The 22,787-nt window shown below is 39.8% G+C and overlaps 1 protein-coding gene across 1 annotated transcript; it reads left to right on the top strand.

Moving 5' to 3' along the window:
- The first annotated feature begins 842 nt into the window (after positions 1 to 842).
- On the top strand, positions 843 to 22,718 carry dtd1 (D-aminoacyl-tRNA deacylase 1). Its single transcript, XM_063884805.1, has 6 exons — positions 843 to 1,079; positions 2,325 to 2,415; positions 3,441 to 3,676; positions 5,765 to 5,862; positions 16,444 to 16,605; positions 21,087 to 22,718. Exons 1-5 carry the CDS (start codon positions 1,037 to 1,039, stop codon positions 16,594 to 16,596), a joined length of 621 nt encoding a protein of 206 aa, XP_063740875.1. The 5' UTR covers positions 843 to 1,036; the 3' UTR covers positions 16,597 to 16,605; positions 21,087 to 22,718.
- The last annotated feature ends 69 nt before the right edge of the window (positions 22,719 to 22,787 follow it).

Here is a 22,787-nt window from a genome sequence, read left to right as displayed (position 1 = left end):
TCATGAAATCTCAGAGGGGTGCCCAAACTTTTGCATACCACTGTATTAATGTTTTACCATGTAGAATCATTTGTATGTTGTACCCCCAGGAGGTGGAACACGTTCAAGCTAGTTTATATACTGCCTGTTGGTTACATTTAAGATTGAATTTAGCATATGCTCAAAGGTTCAAATTAAATATCACTTTTGGACAGAGGTGGAAGAAGTACTCAGATCTTCTTGAGTAGCAGAGTGTAGGAATACTCTGTTACAGTAAAAGTCCTGCAATTAAAATGTGACTCAGATAAAAGCACAAAAGTATTCTCATCTAAATGTACTTAAAGTAGCGACAGTGAAAGTAGAAAGTACTCTCATCTAAATGTACTTAAAGTAGCGACAGTAAAAGTAGTCATTGTTTGATTGGTCCATTTCAGAATAATATCTCTGATATGTTTTATAATTATTGATCATTAAAGTGTTCTCAGAGCTGGTAAAGGTGCAGCTAGTTTGAATGGCTTGAATTTATTCCAGATGGAATTACGTCTGATTTAAGGATTATTTCACATCATTAATCCTGATCTGTAAAGTAACTAAAGGTATCAAATAAATGTAGTGGAGTAAAAGTACACCATTTACCTCTGAGTTGTAGTGGAGTAGAAGTAAAAAGTAGCATAAAATGGAAATACTTACAGTATCTCAAAATTGGACTTAAGTACAGTACTTGAGTAAATGTACTTAGTTACTTCACACCTCTGCTTTTAGATAACCGGGAACATTAATACAATTAAAATATCTCCCACTGAAATCTTGTGGAGTTAAAGTATAAGGAAGAAAGCATACAATTAATTAACCCAAATATGCTAGAAGTTCATCAGAATTGTACAGTAATTGTGTAAAAATAAACGTGGTTACTTTCATCTAACATACAGTAGCACTCCGAACCCCTGCAGAGCGCCAGGAGGAGGACTGTCTCGGCCGCTGGAGGACGACAACGTCCGGTCCGCGCAGTAAATCTTCGGAAGTTTAGAGAGCGTGTGCCCCACCAACCCCCACAACAATGAAAGCTATCATCCAAAGGGTCACCAGGGCCAGCGTGACAGGTAAGCTGCTGTTTTAACACTAGAGAAGGTGGCATGTTTTGACACCTTTTATAATACCTCTTAACCGAGCCTGTTAGCTTTCATGTGTTTTCGTTGCTGTCCATGCATGTTAGCTAACCTAGCTAGGATAGCGTTAGCATCTCCAGCTAAAATGAATGAGGCTCCAGAGACAGCCAGGGGTCCTTCAGTCTGTCACCTGTCACTCATGGCTGCTTGTCACATCAAATACATCAATCTATACATTAATACCCAAATACCTATTTATAAAGTTGTGCATTCCTGTCCAACATACATGTTACGATTGAAAGAACAGATGCATTATTGTTCGTCTTTCCAAATGACAAAAGGTATAATCTATATTTAGCTTTTAACTCTTCCAATGCATCTTTAGTATAGTCAATCCCAAATTAAATCTTAAAGGACATCTATTTGACTTTATATTAATACAGTATTTGTTTTAACCCTAAGTCTCCTATTATAGCACAACGACATAATAAATACAATTTGAAGCAGAAATGAAACACAGTCCAAATATTGTAATAAGTGTGTCTCTTACTACATGGTTAAATAAATAATGGTCAGTAAATAATGTTTAATTCAGCGAGATAAGAGTTTTTGGATAAGTAAAGATAACCTGAGTGAACTGCATCAAAAACAATAGCATGTTCATTGGATGTAAATTTATCCGAATATGACAAAAAAACACAATTTTTGATTATCACATTATCAGCTAGCAAAATTCCATTGTCAAACAAGCAGGCACTTTTATTTGTATAAAAATCCTATTATCCCATACAAATGATCTTTTAGGATTGAAATAATGATACACATTCTAAAAGAGCTTGCCTAGGGAAGTCAGCTAGTTTTGTTGAGAATTTGTCAACAAAAAAACAAGTTACATTTGACCAAGAAATGCCCCCAATGGACCTAAACACATCTGCAGAGAAAGCATTCCAACATACATACAACATTTAAAAATGTAATAAAGCATATCTCAAAAGTATCATTTAAGATATTCAAATTTAAAAAACATTTAATATTTTAAAAGATGGACAATTTATTTGAACTCTGAAAGGACATGAATTAATTTCAGATTTCCTGGCTTGTACCAAGTTTCTGTTAGTATTGTTTTGTTGGAAATTGTTGTTAAAAATCTTGGTTGTAATTAACGTTAACACAATTGTCTGCATGTCACTGAAAGATCACAGTATCATCTCTCCGTCATTAACTTTTGTGTTCCTACAGTGGGGGAGGAGGAGGTCAGTTCAATAGGCCGAGGACTGTGTGTGCTGCTGGGGATCTCAGTGGAGGACACCCAGAAGGATGCTGACTACTTGTGAGTGTTTTTTTAGGGGGGGCTTAAACTACAAACAGAACCGGATTGGAAATCCTGTTTTAAACACTTTCACCAGAACAGAAACTAGTGCACTGAATTACAGTATTGTGGTATATCAACTTTAAAGTAAAGAAAGATTGTAGCCCTTTGCCTTTCGTCTGAGCACAAATATAGATATGTGAGTAATACGGCTGCACCATTAACAGAATTTATTTCTAAAAATAAACAAGTGCAATATTCAAATCCCATTACAATTACTATGTGTTGTAGAGCTTCAGAGATTCTGGCCTACAGATATCTTAAGAATATTTCTACAGACTTAAAGAGGCCCTATTATGCTTGTAGTGTGTTACATAGGTTTTGTGCATGTTAATGTGCTGCAAGGTTTCCTCCATAGGGAATTTCTCTCCCACACACTCCCGTCTGCCTGAAACGCCTCAATTAGACTACTTTGTTTTCTTCCATAACTAATAATAATAATGATCTCACTATGTATCACTCACGCTTCTATTGGCTAGCGCTCCAATAACATTGTACGTGATAAGCTAAGGGGCCGGATATCTCTTTGTTTTCCAGTCACAACAGTGTCGTCTAACTAACCAATCAGAGCAGACTGGAGTCTGGTTTCAGACAGAGGGTGAAAAGAGGTGCTGCAGAACAGGCAGTATGAGAAAGATTAAGAGCTTTTTGAACATTAAAGCATGGAGACATGTCCCAGGAGAGACACTAAATATGTGTCCTCTTTAAGGAACTAAAACTTAAAAATATAAGATAGATTTAAAAAATGATTCTTTGAGATAGATAACCTCTAAGTCAAATTCCAAGTTGATTTTCAATTCTTGGCATGTTAAGCAACCAACGCATGCCTGTAGTCACTCAAAAACGTTGTAATATATTCAGGATTAATAGGATAAAACATGCAAAAGTCTTATGTGAGCCTTTCAAAGGAGTTCTCAGATAGATCAGAGAGATGTTAAGTATGCCGTACAAGTTGGTTTCTCACTTGTATTCTGGTATGTTTTCAGAGTACGCAAGATCCTGAACCTGCGGCTGTTTGAAGACGAGAACGGGCGAGCGTGGAGCAAAAGCGTCATGGACCGGGACTTTGAGGTGCTGTGTGTGAGTCAGTTCACACTGCAGTGTATCCTGAAGGGCAACAAGCCAGACTTCCACTCAGCCATGCCTGCAGAGCTGGCCCAGACCTTCTACAACAGCATCCTGGAGAACATGAGGAGCAGCTACAAGCCCGAGCTCATTAAGGGTGATTGAAGTGATGACTCAGCCATATATATATATATACAAAAAAATAACCTAAAGAGTATATATATATATATATATATATATATATATATACTCTTTAGGTTATTTTTTTTCTTTTAAAGATTTTGTGGAAACGTTACATAATTCCCCCGTTATTTTATTTTATTTTATGACACTATGAGGGATTTAGTATATTATAGCCCTATAATGGGTGTCAACCCATTTTGATTAATAATTGTTTTAATTAATTGAAAAATGGCGATAAATAAAAAAAACAAGATAGCTATGTTAAGAGGTTCTAATCTTTTTATGTCATTTATAAACTTATTTTTGTCGACTATTTTATGATCAATAGATCTGCAGTTTTTCCTTATAGTTTTGTGAGTTAGGGTTTAATTACTCTATGTCCAATACCGCACGTCATTTTCGTTTCTTCCAAAAAAAGGAAGAAAAATGTAATTGAGACAAAGAAGATTGACGTACAACAACATTTAGGAAGTTGAAGGAAAACATGATACAGCCATTTGTCTTCAAGGTTCTTCAAAACAAACATGTTGAGTCACCAGCAACCAGTTGAACAATTTTCCCACTGTCGCAGTATTTCCTCACATTTGGTTAGATATTTAGTAACTAGAAGTTGTTCGTTGTATAACTTTATGATGGATTTTGTAAAATCAGAGCTATAACTGCAAGAATTTTTGTTAACAGCGCAGAGGTTGAGGGTCAACAGATATCAGTTGAATATTTTTTTCCTGTTGTCGCAGTTTTTTGGGACATTTGATGTCAACCATTGGTCAGATTTTGAGAAGCTGATTTTTTCATGACATTATGATAGATTTTGTGAAATAAAAATGTCAAAAAGTTGGAATTCATATGGTGCTTGTAAAAAATAGGACGTTAAATTGCATAAGAAAAATGTAAAAGCTTATTAAATACAGAAGTGTTTAGGAGTTGGAAAAAGTAAGAATTGATGCGGTTGCTGTGAAAAGTGTCAGGGTTCAGAACGAGAGGACGATTTTCAGGAAGTTGGAGGACAAACTCACTAAAGAGAAATTCAGATGCTTGTTTTGAGCTTATTAAAAATAAAAGTCTCGAGGGGTCACCCTTATCACCACTCACTTACCCCTTTGGGTCCGTGCCCTGTCGACCTCATGTTTAATTGCCTCTATTCCCAGCTTTTTTTCTGTGGATTATTGGTGCTGTGACGCCTCTCTTGTGACGGTGGCGGTGAATTGGGTTAGCCCTCCGGGGAGCAGGCGTGGAGAACACCTCGTCCTAGCAAGGGAGGCATAAGGCTTCCTAATTAGTCCCCACCTCCAGAGAGAAAATCTGATGATGCAGCACTTTTCGGCCCACGGCTTTGTGGTACAGATGGTGTCATTAATCTCACGGACCCAGTAGTAGAGAAGAGGTTGAACTTCCTGTCCTCCTACAGCCGCTTTTGTCCCCAACATCTCCAAGGCTCTACGGTATCCTACATCCTTATGTAACATTTACTGCCAACGCAAAACAAACTCCTCTCCGGCCTTTAAATATTAGGATATGGTGTCACTTGTTATGTTTAAAGAGGACATATTCTGCTCATTTTCAGGTTCATATTTGTATTTTGCGCGTCTACTGGGACATGTCTCCATGCTTTAATGTTCAAAAAGCTCTTCATTTCTCTCATACTGCCTGTGCTGCAGCACCTTTTTTCACCCTCTGTTTGAAACCAGAGCCTTGTCTGGTTGGCTCTGTTGTGAAGGGTCGTGCTCCTTGGCCTATCACGTTCAATGTGTTGGAAACTCCCTCTGGCCCTGAAGATAGTCAACGAAACTTCAGTGGTTTTACTTTTAATTGCTAGAGGAGTATACTACAAAGCAAGATCCACAGAGCTAGGGTTTGTTTGTTTTATCTGGCTCAACATAACCTGAAACCCTCTTCAGAGATAACAGTTACCATAAAGTTGGGAATCATTTGTCTTTGTTTAGCCAGGCTTTTTCTTCAGTAAAAGAGGGCATTTGTTGCATCATTTGACTCTCCTTCCGTTCATGTACGTCTCCTTCTTTCAGGCTAGTGAAATGTCTCTGTGTTTCTTTCTGTGTTCCAGATGGGAAGTTTGGGGCTTCCATGCAGGTCCACATTCAAAACGACGGACCTGTTACCATAGAGCTGATGTCCCCCACTGGCCCCTCAGACCTCAAACAGGTTAGTGAGCATGAAGTAGATTGATAAGAACATGTTTTTCTTTTCAGCAACATGTTTATTGAGTTTCTAACGTTATATATGTAAAAGAAAAAGTCATTTTTAATCCATACTTAAACAATTGTGTAACTATAAACCTGGTGTATACATAGACTTGTATGTCACAGCAGCTTTTAAACTAGGTATTGCACAAGAACTAAAAATATAATAAAGTATAAATAAACATAAACAGTAAATATATACAAATCAACCGTGAGCTTTGGGGTATTTCTATCGAATAACTAATAGAAGTATATAGAATAAGTTGCTATACAAGCAAAAGACCTACCAACTAGAGGTGTAACGGTATACGTATTCATACCGAAAATATTCGGCATGGGCCCTTCGGTCCGGTAGACGTGTGTACCGAAGTGTACTGAACGAATATGTGACCCGCTCTATCGAAATCAGTTGGAAGTCGCAACAGCTCAGATAGACCTGGATTTGAGAAAAAAACTAGGGTTCAGGTGTTTTGTCTGATTTTAAATAAACAAAGTCTTGGCTTTCAGAATATGACACTTTTATTGCCAAATTCACACGACATATACATTTTTGAAGCGTGTGAAGGGAAGATGACAAGCACCTGTGAACTCACTCTGCTACTCAGCGCCGCTGTAATTTGGCGCTACACCCCGTTCCCAAGCAACGCTTATTGTTTAGGTGTCCTTTGATGAGCAGGCAGTCATACCATTAGCTATAACGAGCTAGCGCTGATCGATATGGACATGAACGCGAGTGAAGAATAATCTGACGCGCAGCTCCGCCCGATCACCTGCAGCTCCGCCGCGGTACGGACCGGTGAGGCGAGCAAAACACACACTTCAAGATAGACCATACACATGTAGCTATTTTATCTACCTCTCCAACAAAATGAGCTAGTTATGAATACCTTTATTCTCTGTTGTCTGTCGGGTCACTCATTACTGGATTAGCGAGCTGCATGAGATGGATACGGAGGGTCTGTATCTTAAAATGGGCTGCAATATAGGGAATAGAATACAGGGTTTAAACACCTTGAGAGTGGTTGAGCCTCGTTACGAGGATCCCTCTCGTCCGCACTTCAGCCAAGAAGTGATACCAGCACTTTACAATAAAGTACAAACGACAGTTGTCCACGACCTATCCAAAGCATCTTCTATCCCTGTAACGACCGATGGGTGGACATCTAGGGCCACCGAGAGTTATTTAACAGTAACCGCGCACTACATTACACCCGACTGCCACTGGAACATGCAAAGCCACGTCCTGCAAACTCTCCCCATTTACGAACATCACACAAGCATACATCTGGCAGAGATACTGAAGCAGGTAGTGTCAGAATGGAAGTTGGAGAGGCCAGGAAACACAATTCCAGTCACAACAGATATCTGACCTTTCTGCAAGCAATGTGGACAAGTGAATCTTTCTGAAAAAAACATGAAAATACAATGAATGTACAAGCTGACCACAAGTCCTAATGTCAAGCTGCTTATGTGAAGTACAGTACAGTTCATTTTCGAAATGCTGCACCTTAATGTTTATTTTATTATGTTTAGTATTTATTTGAGAGAATATTCACAGTTTAATAATAATTAAAAACCCCAAAAAATATTTTATGTTTTGTGATCATTTTTTCTGCTGTACCGAAAACGTACCGAACCGTGACCTAAAAATCGAGGTATGGACACAACCGAAATGTTTGTGAACCGTACACCCTACTACCAACTACTAACGAAATTAAGACATAGGATACTATATACATTATCTGTGCAAAGTTAAATAAAGAAATGCATGATGTATACATCTACACATACAGATTAATGAGAAAAAAAAGTAAAAAATAATCAAAATCAGATTAAAAAACCTTAAATGATAAGGTCAATACTAATGAATACGAATAATTACAAAGAAAATTTGAAAGCCTGTGGGGTTACAAACCAAAAGACACATCCTTCAAAATGTGCGACTCGGGTCAAAATAAGAAAATGATCTTCAGATGACTCTCATTTACTAACTCATGCATGGTGTGTCAATCCACTTTTAGTAGTTCATTTTAGATCTCATATGGTACCACTGGGTGGCGATGTTTACTTTGTGTGCAGTACCACTTGCTTCTCATGTTACACTTTGAGCAGTTTCTTTTTTATGATATTAATGATTTGAAATGTTCAACCTGCAAAGATTGTGAAATTCTCTTTTATTTTCCACCAAAACTGACCTCTTTTAAAATAGCTTTTTTTTTCACAGTTTATAAAAAAACATATATACAGGTAACATTCAAATATGTAATATCATAGTATGGTTTTTGAAGGGGGAAATACCAAGAGTGTGAATATTTTTTGGATACAAACATGAAAGACATGTCTTTTTTGGGAAGGAAAAGAAAGTTGTGTTGAGTTGTTTTCTTCACTTACTGTCTGCATATTGGTTTCACTCCGCTGTGTCGCTCTCACATTTGCGTCGTTGTTTCATGCACACCTCGAGACAGAGCAAAGATCATGAGTAATTGCGGTCAAAGGATTGCAGAGGAAAGAAAAGAAAAGCTAACATTAAGCAAACCTTTTGCTATGCCTGGAAAATGTTATTTCCAGTATTTGTTGCTTGTTCAAAATCCATACATCTAATTGAACAGCCTGCAACAGATCAATAAAAGTTGGCTTGGTCGCTTCTGCCATAACTTCTCAAATCTGAAAAATGATAAAGACAATAAAGCCCTTCACATTATGGTCCTCTAGTGAACACGAGGCCGACACCAAGATACATGAACAGAACAACAAGACAACAAGTTCACAGGAATACATCACCATTATAAACATAATAGCAGAATGTTCCACAACATTTTCACCCAAACTCCCAGAGCTTTTAGACTCAACAGACACACTGACAGTGAGCCCCAGGGTGGAGATAAACTTCTTCATATTTGAATGTTCCTTCCCTTTCATCTCTACATGTCATTTTGCTGTCTGAATAAATGATGCTAAGCTGAATCTTGATATGTTTCCTTGCATCAGAGCCCTCTTTATTATTCAAGGTAAGGAGAGCAATAGATCTTTATCACAGAAGACATTTTCCGTTTGAGTTAGAACTAATAACATATACCATCTCTGTGTAACAGAAACTGCCAAGTCAAAATAAATGTCAAAAGGATCAATTAAACAGGAGATTAACCCCAATATATTGGTGCAGGAATGAGTCCCAAAACCCGGAAATGAGTAAGCTCTGTACCTCTGTAGTCAACTGCCAATCTCTGCTTGATGCTGCTGGCTATTTTAGCTGATACAAGCGTAACAGATATCGATACAGTGGTGCAGCCATAAAACCCAGAAATTAATTAGCATTTTACCTCTGCTGGGTTCCTGGTCTTGAAATAAAAACATTTTCTAAATGTGTTTTTGGTAAGATGCCTGGACTAAGATATGGATCTTCATGTTTATTCTAGGACAGAAGATACATCAGTTGTAACCTAAATAACGTCATCAAGCTGAACCTAAGCCGCCTTTAGCTTAGCGATGGAGACGGCAGCCATGCAACTGTGATGTAGTTTGTTAAAAGCCCAACGCTAGCTATTTACATACAAACATTCAATACTGTGGACAGTCCCCACAGGAGCAATGTTTGGTGAAGTGTCTTGCCCAGGGACACAGCGACATAGAACTGGAACATGCTCTCCCCTGATCCAAAGATCAGCGCCCTACCCCACTGCGCCACAGCCTCCCTTTTTACTTTTGGCAATTGCATATAAGCTTTAAAAAACCTAAATGTGGTGATTTATGTAGGTATTATAAACATGTGTTTATAATGGGGGAAACACTCCACCCCCCGCCTGCAACGCCTCCATTGGACTCCTTTGTTTATTTCCGTATAATAATGACATCACCATGTAACACTCGCGCCTGTATTTGCTGGTGTACACATTGAACATTATATGCTGAGGGGCTGGACATTTCCAACACGTCTCTTAGGCCGTGTGTCCACCAAGGCGTTTAAACGCTGGCGTTATTCTGAAAGCGCCCAGCGCCGGCGTTATTTCATCTGTAGTATCAGCAGTAAAAAAGTACATTGCTGTCTCTTCTAAAATCGGAAAATTGAGCGTTCACTAAACACTGAACTAATAAGTTTGATGAGTGAATGTGGATGGTCTCTTTTCTTATCTGATCTGTTGTTCCTGCTTTTATGGTTCTTTCATCCATTAGTTAGACAGTCTGTCCCAGATCTCATTCTGAATTTGCACGTGACGTGAATCACGTCCTGTCACAGGCTGAGGAGGCGGGATGAGCTCAAGCATATCATCAAATGGATACCATAGTACATCCTCTTGTAGAGGCCAAAATAACCTGTTCTTGGTTATTCCAGCATGGTGCATGCATTTGACTTGAACGTCGATTTCATTTGTGGCAAGGATTCTTCCTGGATACAATGTTTTATCATAAGTGAGCAGACACCACTTCCCTATTACCTCTGGGTTATCCCAATTGATTTCTTTCTGCCCTTGTGACACAGTAGCTGGTGACACGGTAGCTGGGACTTTCCTGACAAAGCTGAAATGCTTTGTATTCCAGCATTCACATACAAGCTTTCCATAGGTGGAGCACATGCAGCTGACATCTCGCGATGTTATCTCCCCTCGAGCAAGAGTGATGACCTGATGGATGTGCATGGTTCCTGGAACTGGTGGAATGGTAGACGGCATCCTTTGCAGTGCCTGCTCAACAGCTTCATCCTTGATAAAAAACAATTTGATCGAAGTGTCCGTCTCAGAGAGGGCCTTGAAGAGCTCATAAGCATTGTTGATGTCCCGGCCATGGCTGATGAGGTTGTCTGCTGATCTCTTTAAGGCAGCACCAACACCAAGAGGTCCCTCTCAGTCCTCTCTTTTCAAGCTCTGTACTGAAGAGAAAAAGTTTCCTTTTTGCTTGTACTGCGTACAGGGCCCATCACTAAAAAAGTGCACAACAGACACCTCTGGGTTTGTGGTCTGCACATAGTCCAGTGCAGGTTTCAGATGTTCCCATGTAGCAGCTGGACTCTTGTGCTTGGATGGTGAGATGGAGGTAAAGCAGGTTGGTTCTTGGGTTCAACCAACATAGATGACCCCTGTGTGAAGTGTGGCCTGTTGGTGGGATGATCCAAAGTGTACTGACTGAATTTCAGTGCTGTACTTACAAGAAAAGTTCTCAGAGAACTCAATGTGGATAAGGCATTCATCATTGGCCATGCAGCTGCGCAGTCCACGGTAATAGGCATACTGTTGCCTGATGTTGAAGATATGCCTCTTAAACTTGGTGAGGTGTGTGTGGAATCTCTCTGCAAGCTCCTCTTGACTGCTCTCAATGTTTTTTTTTACTGTTATTTTTGTGACCGAGCTCTCTACATCATTTGTTTTTGCTTTGTCTTCTGTGGCCCACTGCATATAGGTCACCTTCTGTGCACCATTATATGAGCTTGAGAGGGGAACGATTCTCTTCTTGCAATCTTCACATTCTCCATACATGCAGGCCTTGCTGCTAATGTCACAGCAGACAAGTTCTGTGAGGCTCTCTAAATGTGATGTTCCAATAAGCTTAAGTTGACAAAGCTTGTCAGCCAGAAAGCCCAGGTTTTCATGTAACCTGCACTGGCATGTGTCGCGGTCTGAAAGGGAGGGGTGGACAACCCAAAAGGGTCGCAGCCGGCAAAATGAGGCGTAGGATATGTGAGTGGTGTTGTTTTCTGCCAGAAACTTCCTGTGAAGGTTTTTCATCGTGTCTACAAGGAATCGTTTTTACATTTTAATTTTCTTCTTTGTTATTGTTTGTTTTTTCCCCGTCGTCATCCGACTCACATCATCTCTAGTGAAGAATGTCTTCACCTTGCTCACCAGGGATTTATCAGTGTACCTGTTGTAAGCAGCGTCTAGTGGAGTTATTACTCAGGTCTTCATTCTCACACAAGGTCCTGCGTTTCTTTGAAAAGCCTAGTGCTTTCTCAGACCACCTCTGCAGCCTGTATTTCTTGACTATCTTCCCAACAACAACCTCAGCAACAGTTTTTTTTCCTTTTTCATTTCTGGCATTCTTGTACTTCCTCCTAATGTCACGAATGAGGGCTTCATGGTGCAGTAAAGTTTTCCTCACATTGCTGTTCACAGTACAATTCTTCAGCAACTGACGGACTTTGGACCTGGGAGAGTCTTTATTCTTGGTTGCTCGCTGGAGTCTTTTCTTGTATTTTTCTTTCTGCTTCTTATGATGTTTTAGTTTCCTTTTTAGTTCTTCTATTTCTTTGCGCAGTTTTTCTCTTGCTTTTCTGGATGCTTTCTTGCCTGCTGAATGACTAAGATGAAAACATACAATACATGGAAAGGGGATCGTTAGTTTTACAGATTAGTAGTTACATTAGTAGTGACATAGCAATTCCATATACACTAGGACACTAGGGTGCAATAATTGACCCCCATGGCTTTGTGTGTGTGTGTGTGTGTGTGTGTGTGTGTGTGTGTGTGTGTGTCTGAATTCACTACTAAAAACAGTAAACCATGGCTCCCTTCCTACAAATGTGCATTTCTTATGAGCTACTAGAATAATCAGATTAGTCATGTATAAAGCAGTGTATAGCAGTGTTTTTAAACAAGCTATCATAATTAAAACCAAGCACTATTTCTAACCACATATTTCCCTCACCGTGAGGACCCTGGTCTGGCTTGCACAGCATCTTGAATCTCACTGTCAGGAGTATGTGGAGGGGTTAGTGAGGTAGGTCCACTGTTTTCAATATCAGCTTTCCTTTTCTGTCTTTCTTTAGCCTTCCGCCACTCCTTCCGCTTACATCTTTGAGCTCTCTTACTCAGGTCATTGATTGATTTCTTTTTCCCTGCTTCTGTATCTCTTTTCCATCGCTCATGCTCTTTCCTGAGGTATTCTTCCCTTCTCTGTGAATCTGAATTTCTTCTCGCCCTGTACTCTCTTTGCCTCTGCATTTGATTTAGCCATCTGATATGAAAATAATGAACATGAAATAACATTTAGAGAAAAGGGGCTGGCTGACCTTCAACCCTGTAACAATGATTCAACCCCGTAACAGTGTTTTTTGTTACAGGGTTGAATGTTACAGGGTTGAAGATTTTAGCTTAAAGTGGCCATAAGTCCACATTAGCTAGGGTATGGAGCACCATATGGCATGAGGAAAACAAGAAATTAATATATTTTTACAAGAAAATTGTTTGCTTTTTCTCAAACAGTAGTAAATATCATTTATGCATGTAACAGTGATGAAAGGTTGAGCTTTACGATGTCAATCTGACAATTAAAACAATGAAATATAGGTAAAAAAGTATGCTCACACTTACCTCTCTTTACAGTTTGAGCAGGGAAATGTTGAGTGATGTCACTTCCTGGGTGCTGAGAAAGTTGGACTGAACCATTATTTTTAAAAAGGGGGGGATTGGTATGCTGTTATGGGGTTGAACAAAACTGGGGGACGTGATTAAATAGTGCTATTTTATAAATAATTCATGTATTTTTTTCACATTTCTTTTATTTAGGTTAAAGTAGACAGGAAAATGATTATATTAGCAGAAAAAACTTGTGGTTACTGACTATTTTTATTTGTTTTATATTCAATGAAAAAGTAACTTTGCTCAGTAGGGACATGCTCATTTGGCTGACCTCTACGCCTCAGCAACCCATAACATTTTTCAAAACATAATTTTAAAAATATGTTTGTGTGTTGTAATGCAAAGACACATGGATCTTTCCATTTCTTGTTTTAAAATGCATTTTGTGGTTTACTTTATATGAAAATCTTTGAGGTAAATCTGTGGGACACAAAGTGCACCGATTTCAGAGAATCACCCATTACTTTCTTTAGCTATTATTGTATATTATATCTTTATCTATATCTGTCTATATATATCTATAGAAATAGATAGAGAGAGACAAATCTATATATCAATATATATTGATATATATCATAATATATATATTATACTGCGGATTTTGTCGTGGAAATGTCGAGACGGGGTAGAGTACTTGCCCTGGCCCTTGCTCTGGATGACGAACCACCTAGAGAGAGAGGACGGGTACTTGTCCCGCCCCTCCTCCACTGTGATTGGACGGCGGGGTAGAAAGTGACATTGACGACCGTAGCGTTTTTCCCAAAGTTGAACATTTTTTAACTCGTGAAGCGCGGCACCCTGGCGTTTTTTTCAGCTCACCGACATCAAAAAAACGCCTGTGGGCATGCGCCTCTGCGTTTTTTTAGCGCTCAGCACCCCTCAACTGCCGGCATTTTTTAAATGCCAGCTCCCATTGAAAACCATTGAAAAAAAAAGCCGGCCCAGGAAAAAACGCCTCGGTGGACACACACCCTTAAGTGGTTCACCAATCACAATAGCTAACCAATCAGAGCAGACTGGGCTCTGGTTTCAGACAGAGGGTGAAAAGAGGTGCTGCAGCACAGGCAGTATGAGAAAAATAAAGAGCTTTTTGAACATTAAAGCATGGAGACATGACCCAGGAGAGTCACAATATAAAATATGAACCTGAAGCTGAGCAAAATATGTCCTCTTCAAATGTTTTCACCTCTAGATGCCTCTTTAATTAGAATACCATTTGTATAACCCAGCCTCGTATTCCAAAAAATAATAATTAAGGTCTGTGGTCCCGAAAGACCGTGGCCAGCATCCTTCTGCTCTGGCCACAGGCCGGGCGTTGGCTGCTCTCCCCTTGGTGTACTTGGCTGTGTTTCCCAAAGGGAGGGATATTAAGCAGTCCTCAGAATTTTAATCTTGTCTGTATGGGATGTTGTGCTGTGGTGAGGAGCCAGAGCCAAGGCCAAACATGAGGGATAAAAGGCCAGCCAATAGGCTAAGCTTGGCACGAGGGGGGAAATGAAGCAATGGGCCAACAGACACTGTTCCTTTCTTTCCATGAATCAGGGATTTAGTCCATAGCGGGGTCAAGCGGCCAGCAAACAATGGTGTTATCCAGAGCAATGGAAATCATCCTGTTGGGATGTTCTCTGTGGGTCAACAGCAGAAGGGTCTTTATGGAGGTTGTTGTGTATTTAGTTTTGGACTCTAGGCTGCAGCCAGACACTGGAATGATGCAATGTGCAATCATGTTTTGCTATTTTTTGTATCCAGTTGGGATTCCAGTTTTAAGTGACTGTAGCTTTCACATTAGAGTTTGAAATGTTGAGTTATGGCATAAAGAGGAACTCGTGTTTGTTCACAGTGTTATATCATCCACAGAGTCAGCATGTTAATGGGTTCAAATGGGAATAAAACAGATTTTTCTTTGTCCTCTTTGAATAATGTAATGTGTTATGCAATCCTTTGGATTTTAAGATGACATTTAGTTCATAAATATTTCCCGGGCAGCCATTAAAGTTTCAGCATCTGTATTTACAGATGGCGGGTAGCATACCTACTTCATCATCGCTGTTGTGCTGTTTCATGGAGCGTGAAGAACACAATGAAAAAAGATGGAGTTTGATTGGAGTAGTGACTGGAGACGCACTGGGAAGGCTTTATTTTTGAACGCAGGCAGTCACAACAAAAGACTCATTGAAGTGATCATCGGACGGCCAAGAATAGCTGGTAATGAGGACAGAATAGAAGCGTTTCATGAACAAAGAGAAGTCAGATGTGGAGTGTCGGTCTGTGTGCCGACGTGTGTCTCTCTGTTTCATATCTCTAAATGCATGTTGGAGCTTCTCGGTGAATACTGAACATGCTGCAAATGTCATGATCTGCAAGTCATGATGCAGCATGTTCAGGGTGTGTGTGCCCCCCCCCCAGGAGCCCAAGACAATTTCAATGACAGTTCAGCCAAAGGGTATATATAAAAGAGTGTGGGAGTTCCTTTGCAGATCATTTACATGCAAAGAAACCTATAGAACACACTACAGGAAAGGAAAAACCCAGAAGTGATAGGGCCCCTTCATTAATAATTGAAATGAGGTCTAAAACAATTGTAAAAGCCAAAGGGGATACAGTTCGGTGAAAGTATAGCTGCAACATAGTATAGTGCGCTGATCTTCGGATCAGGAGAGAGCTGTTTCCAGTCCCACTGCAGTCAGCACGTCGTCTTGTTGCTGGGCGAGACCCTCCACTCCTGTGGGGATTTTCCACGGTATAAGCTTCTAATAAGTAACATGTAATGTAATGTAACAACAAAGTTGATTAGCGGATATATTTTTGGTAACACTGGTAAATCGAAGTGCCCTGCCCATGATCAAAGTTCTTTTTTTCTAGGCTCACTATTTTGCAAAGATATCGAGAACATATAGAGCTCATACAACATCAAAGATCAGGCATGTTCTCTGGGGGAAGGAAATGCTGAAAATGAAGTAGATGAGGCAAGTTGAATGTAAACAGGAGCAATCACTTGTACTTCCTTTAACTCCTCTTCCTCTCTAGAGGTACCTACACTTTGTTATGGGCTGTTTCAAGGCAGAATACAAACATTTCCATTCATTAATCATGTATCCTATAGATATATTTGTTGTCATCTCCATTGAAGTGGTTGTACATGTTAATGCCACATGAATTGTTCTGTAAGATCAAGCCTTCCTGTGTGTCCTTAGCTTTCGAAGCAGGAGAAGCAGCAGCAGAGGAAGGAGAAGACACGCTCCAAGGGCCCCTCAGAGTGCAGGGATAAAGGAGCGGGGCGTTCCCGACAGGACCCCAACGCCAGCAGCGGAGCCGACGGAGATGTGTCATCAGAGAGGGAGCCTTAGTTCAGCAGGGTGAGGAAGACTCATATAAATACATGCAGTCACACATGCTCATACACACACAGGGTGTCTGCAGGTCCTTGAATATCGTGTTGTGTTGTAGTGGGTATTTAAATTCACCATTCATTTGACCATATTTAAGGTAAATTCAAAACACTTTGCCTTGGCGTGTGTGTGAGGCGCTTCCCGTGCGTGGTAAGCTGCAGTGAGCATCTTAAAACACACTTATTTCAGACTCGACAGTAACAAAAAAACAAACGCACTAGCTTGGTTAAGTCTTTCCATTGTTCACCAACCATCGCCAACTCTGGTTTGGTCAAAAATAATTAAGACAAACCATTGAATTAGTATAAAATCAAATAACAAAAATCCACCAAAACAATCATCTTTAAACAATCTGTAATACATTTGTCACGTAAAATACTTTCTTATAAACAAAGAACACGTATGTATATATTTTTTGTGTTTCTTATTTTATTTATTTAATCTGCATCAAACTGAGGAAAATATTGACATATTATATCAACTTCTCAATAACACATCCATTTGACCGAACTACATTAGCTTCCAATGATCTTCTTTAGCCTTTTATGTTCCCGTCCATCTCCTGAGGGAAACATCTCGTTGTTAAGCTGTTAAATGCTCCACTATGTTCTCCAGCTAGTCACTGGATGTGTGCGCCTGCTGCTTGGCTGGGAGCAGGTGCTGGGTTGATCAGAGCCTATTTGCTGGGAACTGCTGCCTGCTGTATCTGAAGCAGGGCTGATGAGAGCGGGGAGACTCTTTACAACTAGACCTTACTTAAATATTTGAAGATGCAGAGTTGGGTGATAATGCATTTATGGGACATAAGTGGAGAGAGTCAAAGAGAACAAGTGCATTCAGATAAAACGAAAGAGAAATAGCAGAAGAGAGATGAAAGATAAAAGTCCCTCGACAATCCAAGCCTATAACAGCTTAACTAGGGGCTAGTTCAAGGGAGCCTGAGCCAGCCCATAATACAAGCTTTATCAAAAAAGATTCAATATATGAGGATAGGCTGATTCAAAATGGTCACATCTGTTCTCATGCACTTGTCAAAAGCGAAATATGAAAACCAATTCCCTCATTATTATCATTATATAAGTGTTTGATTACAGTTTGAATACAACATCTTGTAAACACTTTACAAACAACATGTGAGCAAATAGGAAGTTACAGATTCCATGTGTGAGCAGGGATTCACTTTCAGATTTGTAATTTGGAGATTTTATATTGAATTAAAAAAATATATTTTATTAGCTCGACTAAGTGTCAGATGTTATAAAATGGAACTGAAATAAACAGAACTTTGCCGAAACCCTGACAAGCACAAAATAAACCTTATTAAGGAACTCTAAAGTTGCTTTCAAGATATGTTACACTGTTAAAAGAGTGTTAGAAAAAGGTACTCTCCCATTTAGGCTGGCTAAGGGGCGGAACACCTCCGGTACACTTCCAGGAGACTTTTCTTTAAACTAGGTGGCGTGTTTTGGTTAAAGTATGCCTATATAACCATTTAGTTGAACTGTAACCACATGTGCAGATCATCTGTGAGTATCACATTAAATAAGAATCCAGCTTTACATGCACAGTGCGTAGTCCCATCACATTTGCAGCACACACTGCTGCCAGCACCACTGCACTGTGAGCCAAACGACTATATGCTCTAAGAAAAGACTATTATATATTGAGTATGTTACTGGAGATGAAAATATACTTTGGTGTACCATCAGCAAAGTACACTGTAAGTCTGTAACAATAGTTTGTGCTAGCTAGCTGTTACCTTTTGGCATGTAGCTTGATTAAGGCTAATTGAGAAGTTTTAATTGAACCATTTCAAATCTTTTGCTGTTGTCAAAGATTAATTTAATAAATGAATCTTTCATTTTAAACTAGGGCTGTTATCGGTTAGAATTTGCTAGCTAGCTAACTCACCGTGTAGCACATACACAAGTGATTGAATTATGTAATGACCGCCTCGCTGCACATTATCCCACTTATTACTCGGCCAGATACTAAACAAACTAACGACTCGACTGAAAATATTAATGAAAATTATTTTATTGACTAAAAAATGATCGCATTTCTTCGGCTAAGAAAAAAAAACTTTGTTCCACGGATCACCAACGGCTGGAACTGCGACGACAACAACTTAACGGCAGCACTGAACGACGTTTTCTGTAACTGTTCAAGTCTGTTCACAGGTTCTGATCCACTAACCGGTCCTTAAACACTGCAGAGCCCAGACCTAGTGTTCACTTCCCGTCTGTCTTCTTCTGGTGATTTATCTGACGGCCAGCGCTCCGTCTTTTAACCTCTTTCCCTTTCTCTTTCTTGATCCTCCTTAGCAATGGTCAATATAGTCCTTGACAGGGTACTGGATTAACAACGTGTCACATGTTCTGAATTGACCAATCAGAATCGAGTATCCAACTATGCCATGTAATAAATGTGCTTATTATATGGTAAACGTTTTTGTTCCAATCTGTATATGGTATATATTTACATTTGAGTCCATTTTGTCTTATTAATCCCCATTAAAAGTTTCCTCCATTAATATTCCCTGACATTTGCAACCCTACTACATTTGATCGTATTAGTTTAACGTGTCAGGAACAATATGTCAGCTCTGAATGTGCACTAAGAGGAGACACGATGACCACCAGATCTCTGTTTTCTATCCGCTTTAGTGCCCGCTCTCTTTTATATTGTTCAAATTACGATGACACTTAGCAACACTCGTGATAAACAGACCTGTTTGCTTGGGTGCATCTAAGAGGTACTTTTTACTCCATTTATTTCTCAGTTTTGAATCCCCTTCCTAACCAGTGAAAGCCATGTATTTCCAGATGTCTTGATTTTGAATGTTTGTGATAAACTGAAAGCTGAAGTACCGCTTTGTGTTGGACAATTCTACTAATTCACGAGCTGAATTAAATGTTTAAAAAAAACGTGGATTGAATGGAAAATGGTTTCAAAGCTGAAAACAGGACAGTCTTTCTAAGAAACTCATTAAATGTTTGAAGGGATCAAAGCTAAAGACAATGATGATCTTAAATACAGTATGAAAAGGAGTTAGAATTACCACAACCTAAACACCGTTTTCAAACGGTTTTTCGGTAAGAATTTGGCCTGAATAAAACGTCTGTGATTTGGGTTGCTGCTATTTGCCTTTAGTATTTGTTTACTGGTGCAAAAACAGAGGAGTTGTTAGAGATTGGAGACAGGGAGGCAGTGAGTCAGCTCCTTCTGTGTCCCCTCTGCTGTCCCTGCTGAGGCTGCTGCTGCACCCCTCTTCTCCCGGTGTGAACTCTCTCGTCCCGTCCCAGACTCCTCTACTGCAGGAGGGGCCCCATACCCAATAATCTCCAAGTGCATGTTGGGTAATGCGTGGAGACTTCAGCACCTCGTTACATAAGGCCTAAGGTTTCTGTGAAGAAAAGCACATGCAGCACTTCTGGAAATGTGTGCTATTTTGGAAGAAGAGGGAACGTTTGACTATAAGAGAGATGTCTGATGAGGGGCTGGCTTGCTTGTTTTGCTCCGACGCTGCATATTTTAAAGAGAGAACTGGTGTTCCCGAGGTTTGCTTTGCATGACTTAAACATGAGCGGGGTGCTCTTTCCTCCGTTGAGTAATTTGTGACGGTGTTCCATTATCTTCTCTGGCTTCCTGTCTTTATGGCTACAATGTTCTGATGTTGATATAAGCAGGTTACAAGAACCTTTCTGCTGCTTGACAGTAAACAATGATTTTCTAATGGTTTGAATATCAGCTATTACAGATCTGTCAGATATATATTCAGAGAGTAAGGACCACATAAGAAACATTTACTATGGTTGAATAATTGATTCTGATTGGTCAATTTGGACATTCAGTGGTCTGTTCTTTTTAATAGCAGAGGACACTCTGAACAAGGGACCTTGAGCAGTCAATCAGCTAAGGAAGTTGTCAATTCAGCATTAGCTGTAAAAAGAAATAATTTGTTTTCCTCCATCATAAAACACCACGGAATACTTCTACTTCTTAATTTTATTGAGAGCATGACGCTTTCATGATGGCTACACTTTCCCCAGTACATTTTTTTTTAAAAGGGCAAGAAAACAAGGCAAAAGAAAAGGAAAGAGGTTAAAAGACAGAGAGCAGCGCGTCAGAGAAATCAGCAGAAGGAGACAGACAGGACGTAAACACTAACAGGAACACAGTATGGACTCTGCAATATCATTCATTCTTACACAATAAAATCATGTTTTAATTAAAACGTTATGTCATGTTATTGATTTATTCAGTAATTAGCAGGATTATATACATGAGCGTGATCACAGCAAAAATAACCCCGATTTAATGATGAGATCATCTTTTCAGTGTTCCCTGAATAAACTGTACAGTGTTATTATGTATTTGTGAAAACCTTCTGATAAACAATGAAATGCTCATATAAAATCAATTTGAATCTGTTTCCTCTCGTGCAGATTTAAAAGCGGGGACATGAAGGGGAGCCCAATTTCTTCAGGAAGGCTTGAATCCTCAGCGACTCTTCCACCTAAACGTGACTGTCCTCCTTCTTCTGTAAATCTGCAGGACTCTCTTGGCCTGCCGCAGAGCAGCGTCCCCCTTGCTGGTGTCCTTGGCTCCTCTTCTTCACATCAGAAAGGACTGGCTCGGTTGTAAAGCAAAGAAGGAAATTCTAACCTCAAGATGGCCCAGTTTTTCTTAGATTAATGGAGGGAGATTTCGCAAGGAAGGGACGGACATCAGCAGCACGATGCTATGTGGCGCAGCAGAATTCTGTGATCTCTGGTTATAATTTTCCTACTGTCTAGCTTTCTATGTCTCTACCTCTATCTGCCTCTGCCTCTGTACGTCCTTTTCTCAGATTCTCCCATCCTGTCTCATTCTGAGCCCGCTGTCCCCACTTAATCTCTACTTAGAGACATGGCACTGACCCTGAAGCATAACTCCTCTAAAAGTCCTTGGCGTATAATAATAATAATAATAATACAAAATGATGCTATTTATATAACTCTTTTCCTGATGCTCAAAGTCACTTGAAAATGCAGAACTTATGGTAGATGGACATCAGGACAGTGATATGGGTAACATCAGCAACAGCTGGGAGCTGAGGTATACACATGTGGAAAGTCTACTATCAAGGTTGTTATAACTCTATGAATGGACTGCATGTCTTATTGTCCAACTGACATTTCCAGAGCACAGATCTTTGTAAATCAAATGCCCTGTGCTCTCAATTTAGATTTTTACAAAACACAAAAAAGTGCAATGAAACACATTTAGCCAATAAACGATGAGGTACATGCATTTTGTGACTGCAACGTCCACTTCAGCTAGAATGAAAAATCCTTAGTTTGACACCAATCTGATTTAACCTAAAACAAACGTAGTATTTTCCTGCTTCCTATGCAATATAATTGTTTTTCGGACTTGAGATTGACCACCCCTACTGCTTATCTCGATTAATCCAACTCGTTCTAATTGCATGACAACAGCAGATGGAAATAACCATTCATCTGCATTTTTTTTGTGCCAATTTTCATAAACTGTGCCAGGCATTTGGATGGAAATATGGTCTCTATAGTTCATAGTTGGACTGCTGAGTTGTCTAAACTGGCTGAAAGATCATCTTAGACTGTGTACTAAAGAAGGAATGGATTTTCGGTAGGGCGGTGGTGGCGGCAAAGTCCGTAGGGACTTGGCTTGGGAACCAGAAAGTCACCGGTTCAAGTGGCACCCTTATTAATACTGCTCCCCGGGCGCCGTACATACAGTATGCTCCTAACACTAGGATGGGTCAAATGCAGAATTTAAATTTCCCCTCTGTGGGATCATTAAGGGTTCCCTCATCTCTTCTGCTTACTTCACTTTTGTCATTTAAGTCGAGGGTGGAGTAGCTTCATCGTAGTGACCATGAGTCAGTTTGTCTCTTTGACATGTACTTTGTCTCTGTGGAGAGGGGACAGCTGTGCTTCACAGTGAACACCAGGAACACTTCCATTCATGTTTCTGACGATGTCCTCCTGCTGTCACCTGACAGCTCTGAATGTACATTTTGTTTGCCTTTTATAAAGATGCAAATAGAAAAGATACTCTGCACTGTTACTTGTTTTTTTTTCCACTGCCTCAAGTTGCTTGTCCTTATTTCTCTTTTCAGCATC

Source organism: Eleginops maclovinus, chromosome 5, assembly GCF_036324505.1.
Source record: "Eleginops maclovinus isolate JMC-PN-2008 ecotype Puerto Natales chromosome 5, JC_Emac_rtc_rv5, whole genome shotgun sequence".
Taxonomy (NCBI): Eukaryota; Metazoa; Chordata; class Actinopteri; order Perciformes; family Eleginopidae; genus Eleginops; species Eleginops maclovinus.
The sequence above is the reverse complement of the archived record's forward strand: the minus strand, read 5'-3'. Positions and strand labels throughout refer to the sequence as shown.

Coding starts and splice junctions, on each gene's coding strand:
- dtd1 (XM_063884805.1), top strand. CDS start 1,037: ATGAAAGCTATCATCCAAAGGGTCACCAGGGCCAGCGTGACAG. Junction 3,677..5,764: donor CAAGCCCGAGCTCATTAAGG/GTGATTGAAGTG, acceptor TCTGTGTTCCAG/ATGGGAAGTTTGGGGCTTCC. Junction 5,863..16,443: donor GCCCCTCAGACCTCAAACAG/GTTAGTGAGCAT, acceptor GTGTGTCCTTAG/CTTTCGAAGCAGGAGAAGCA.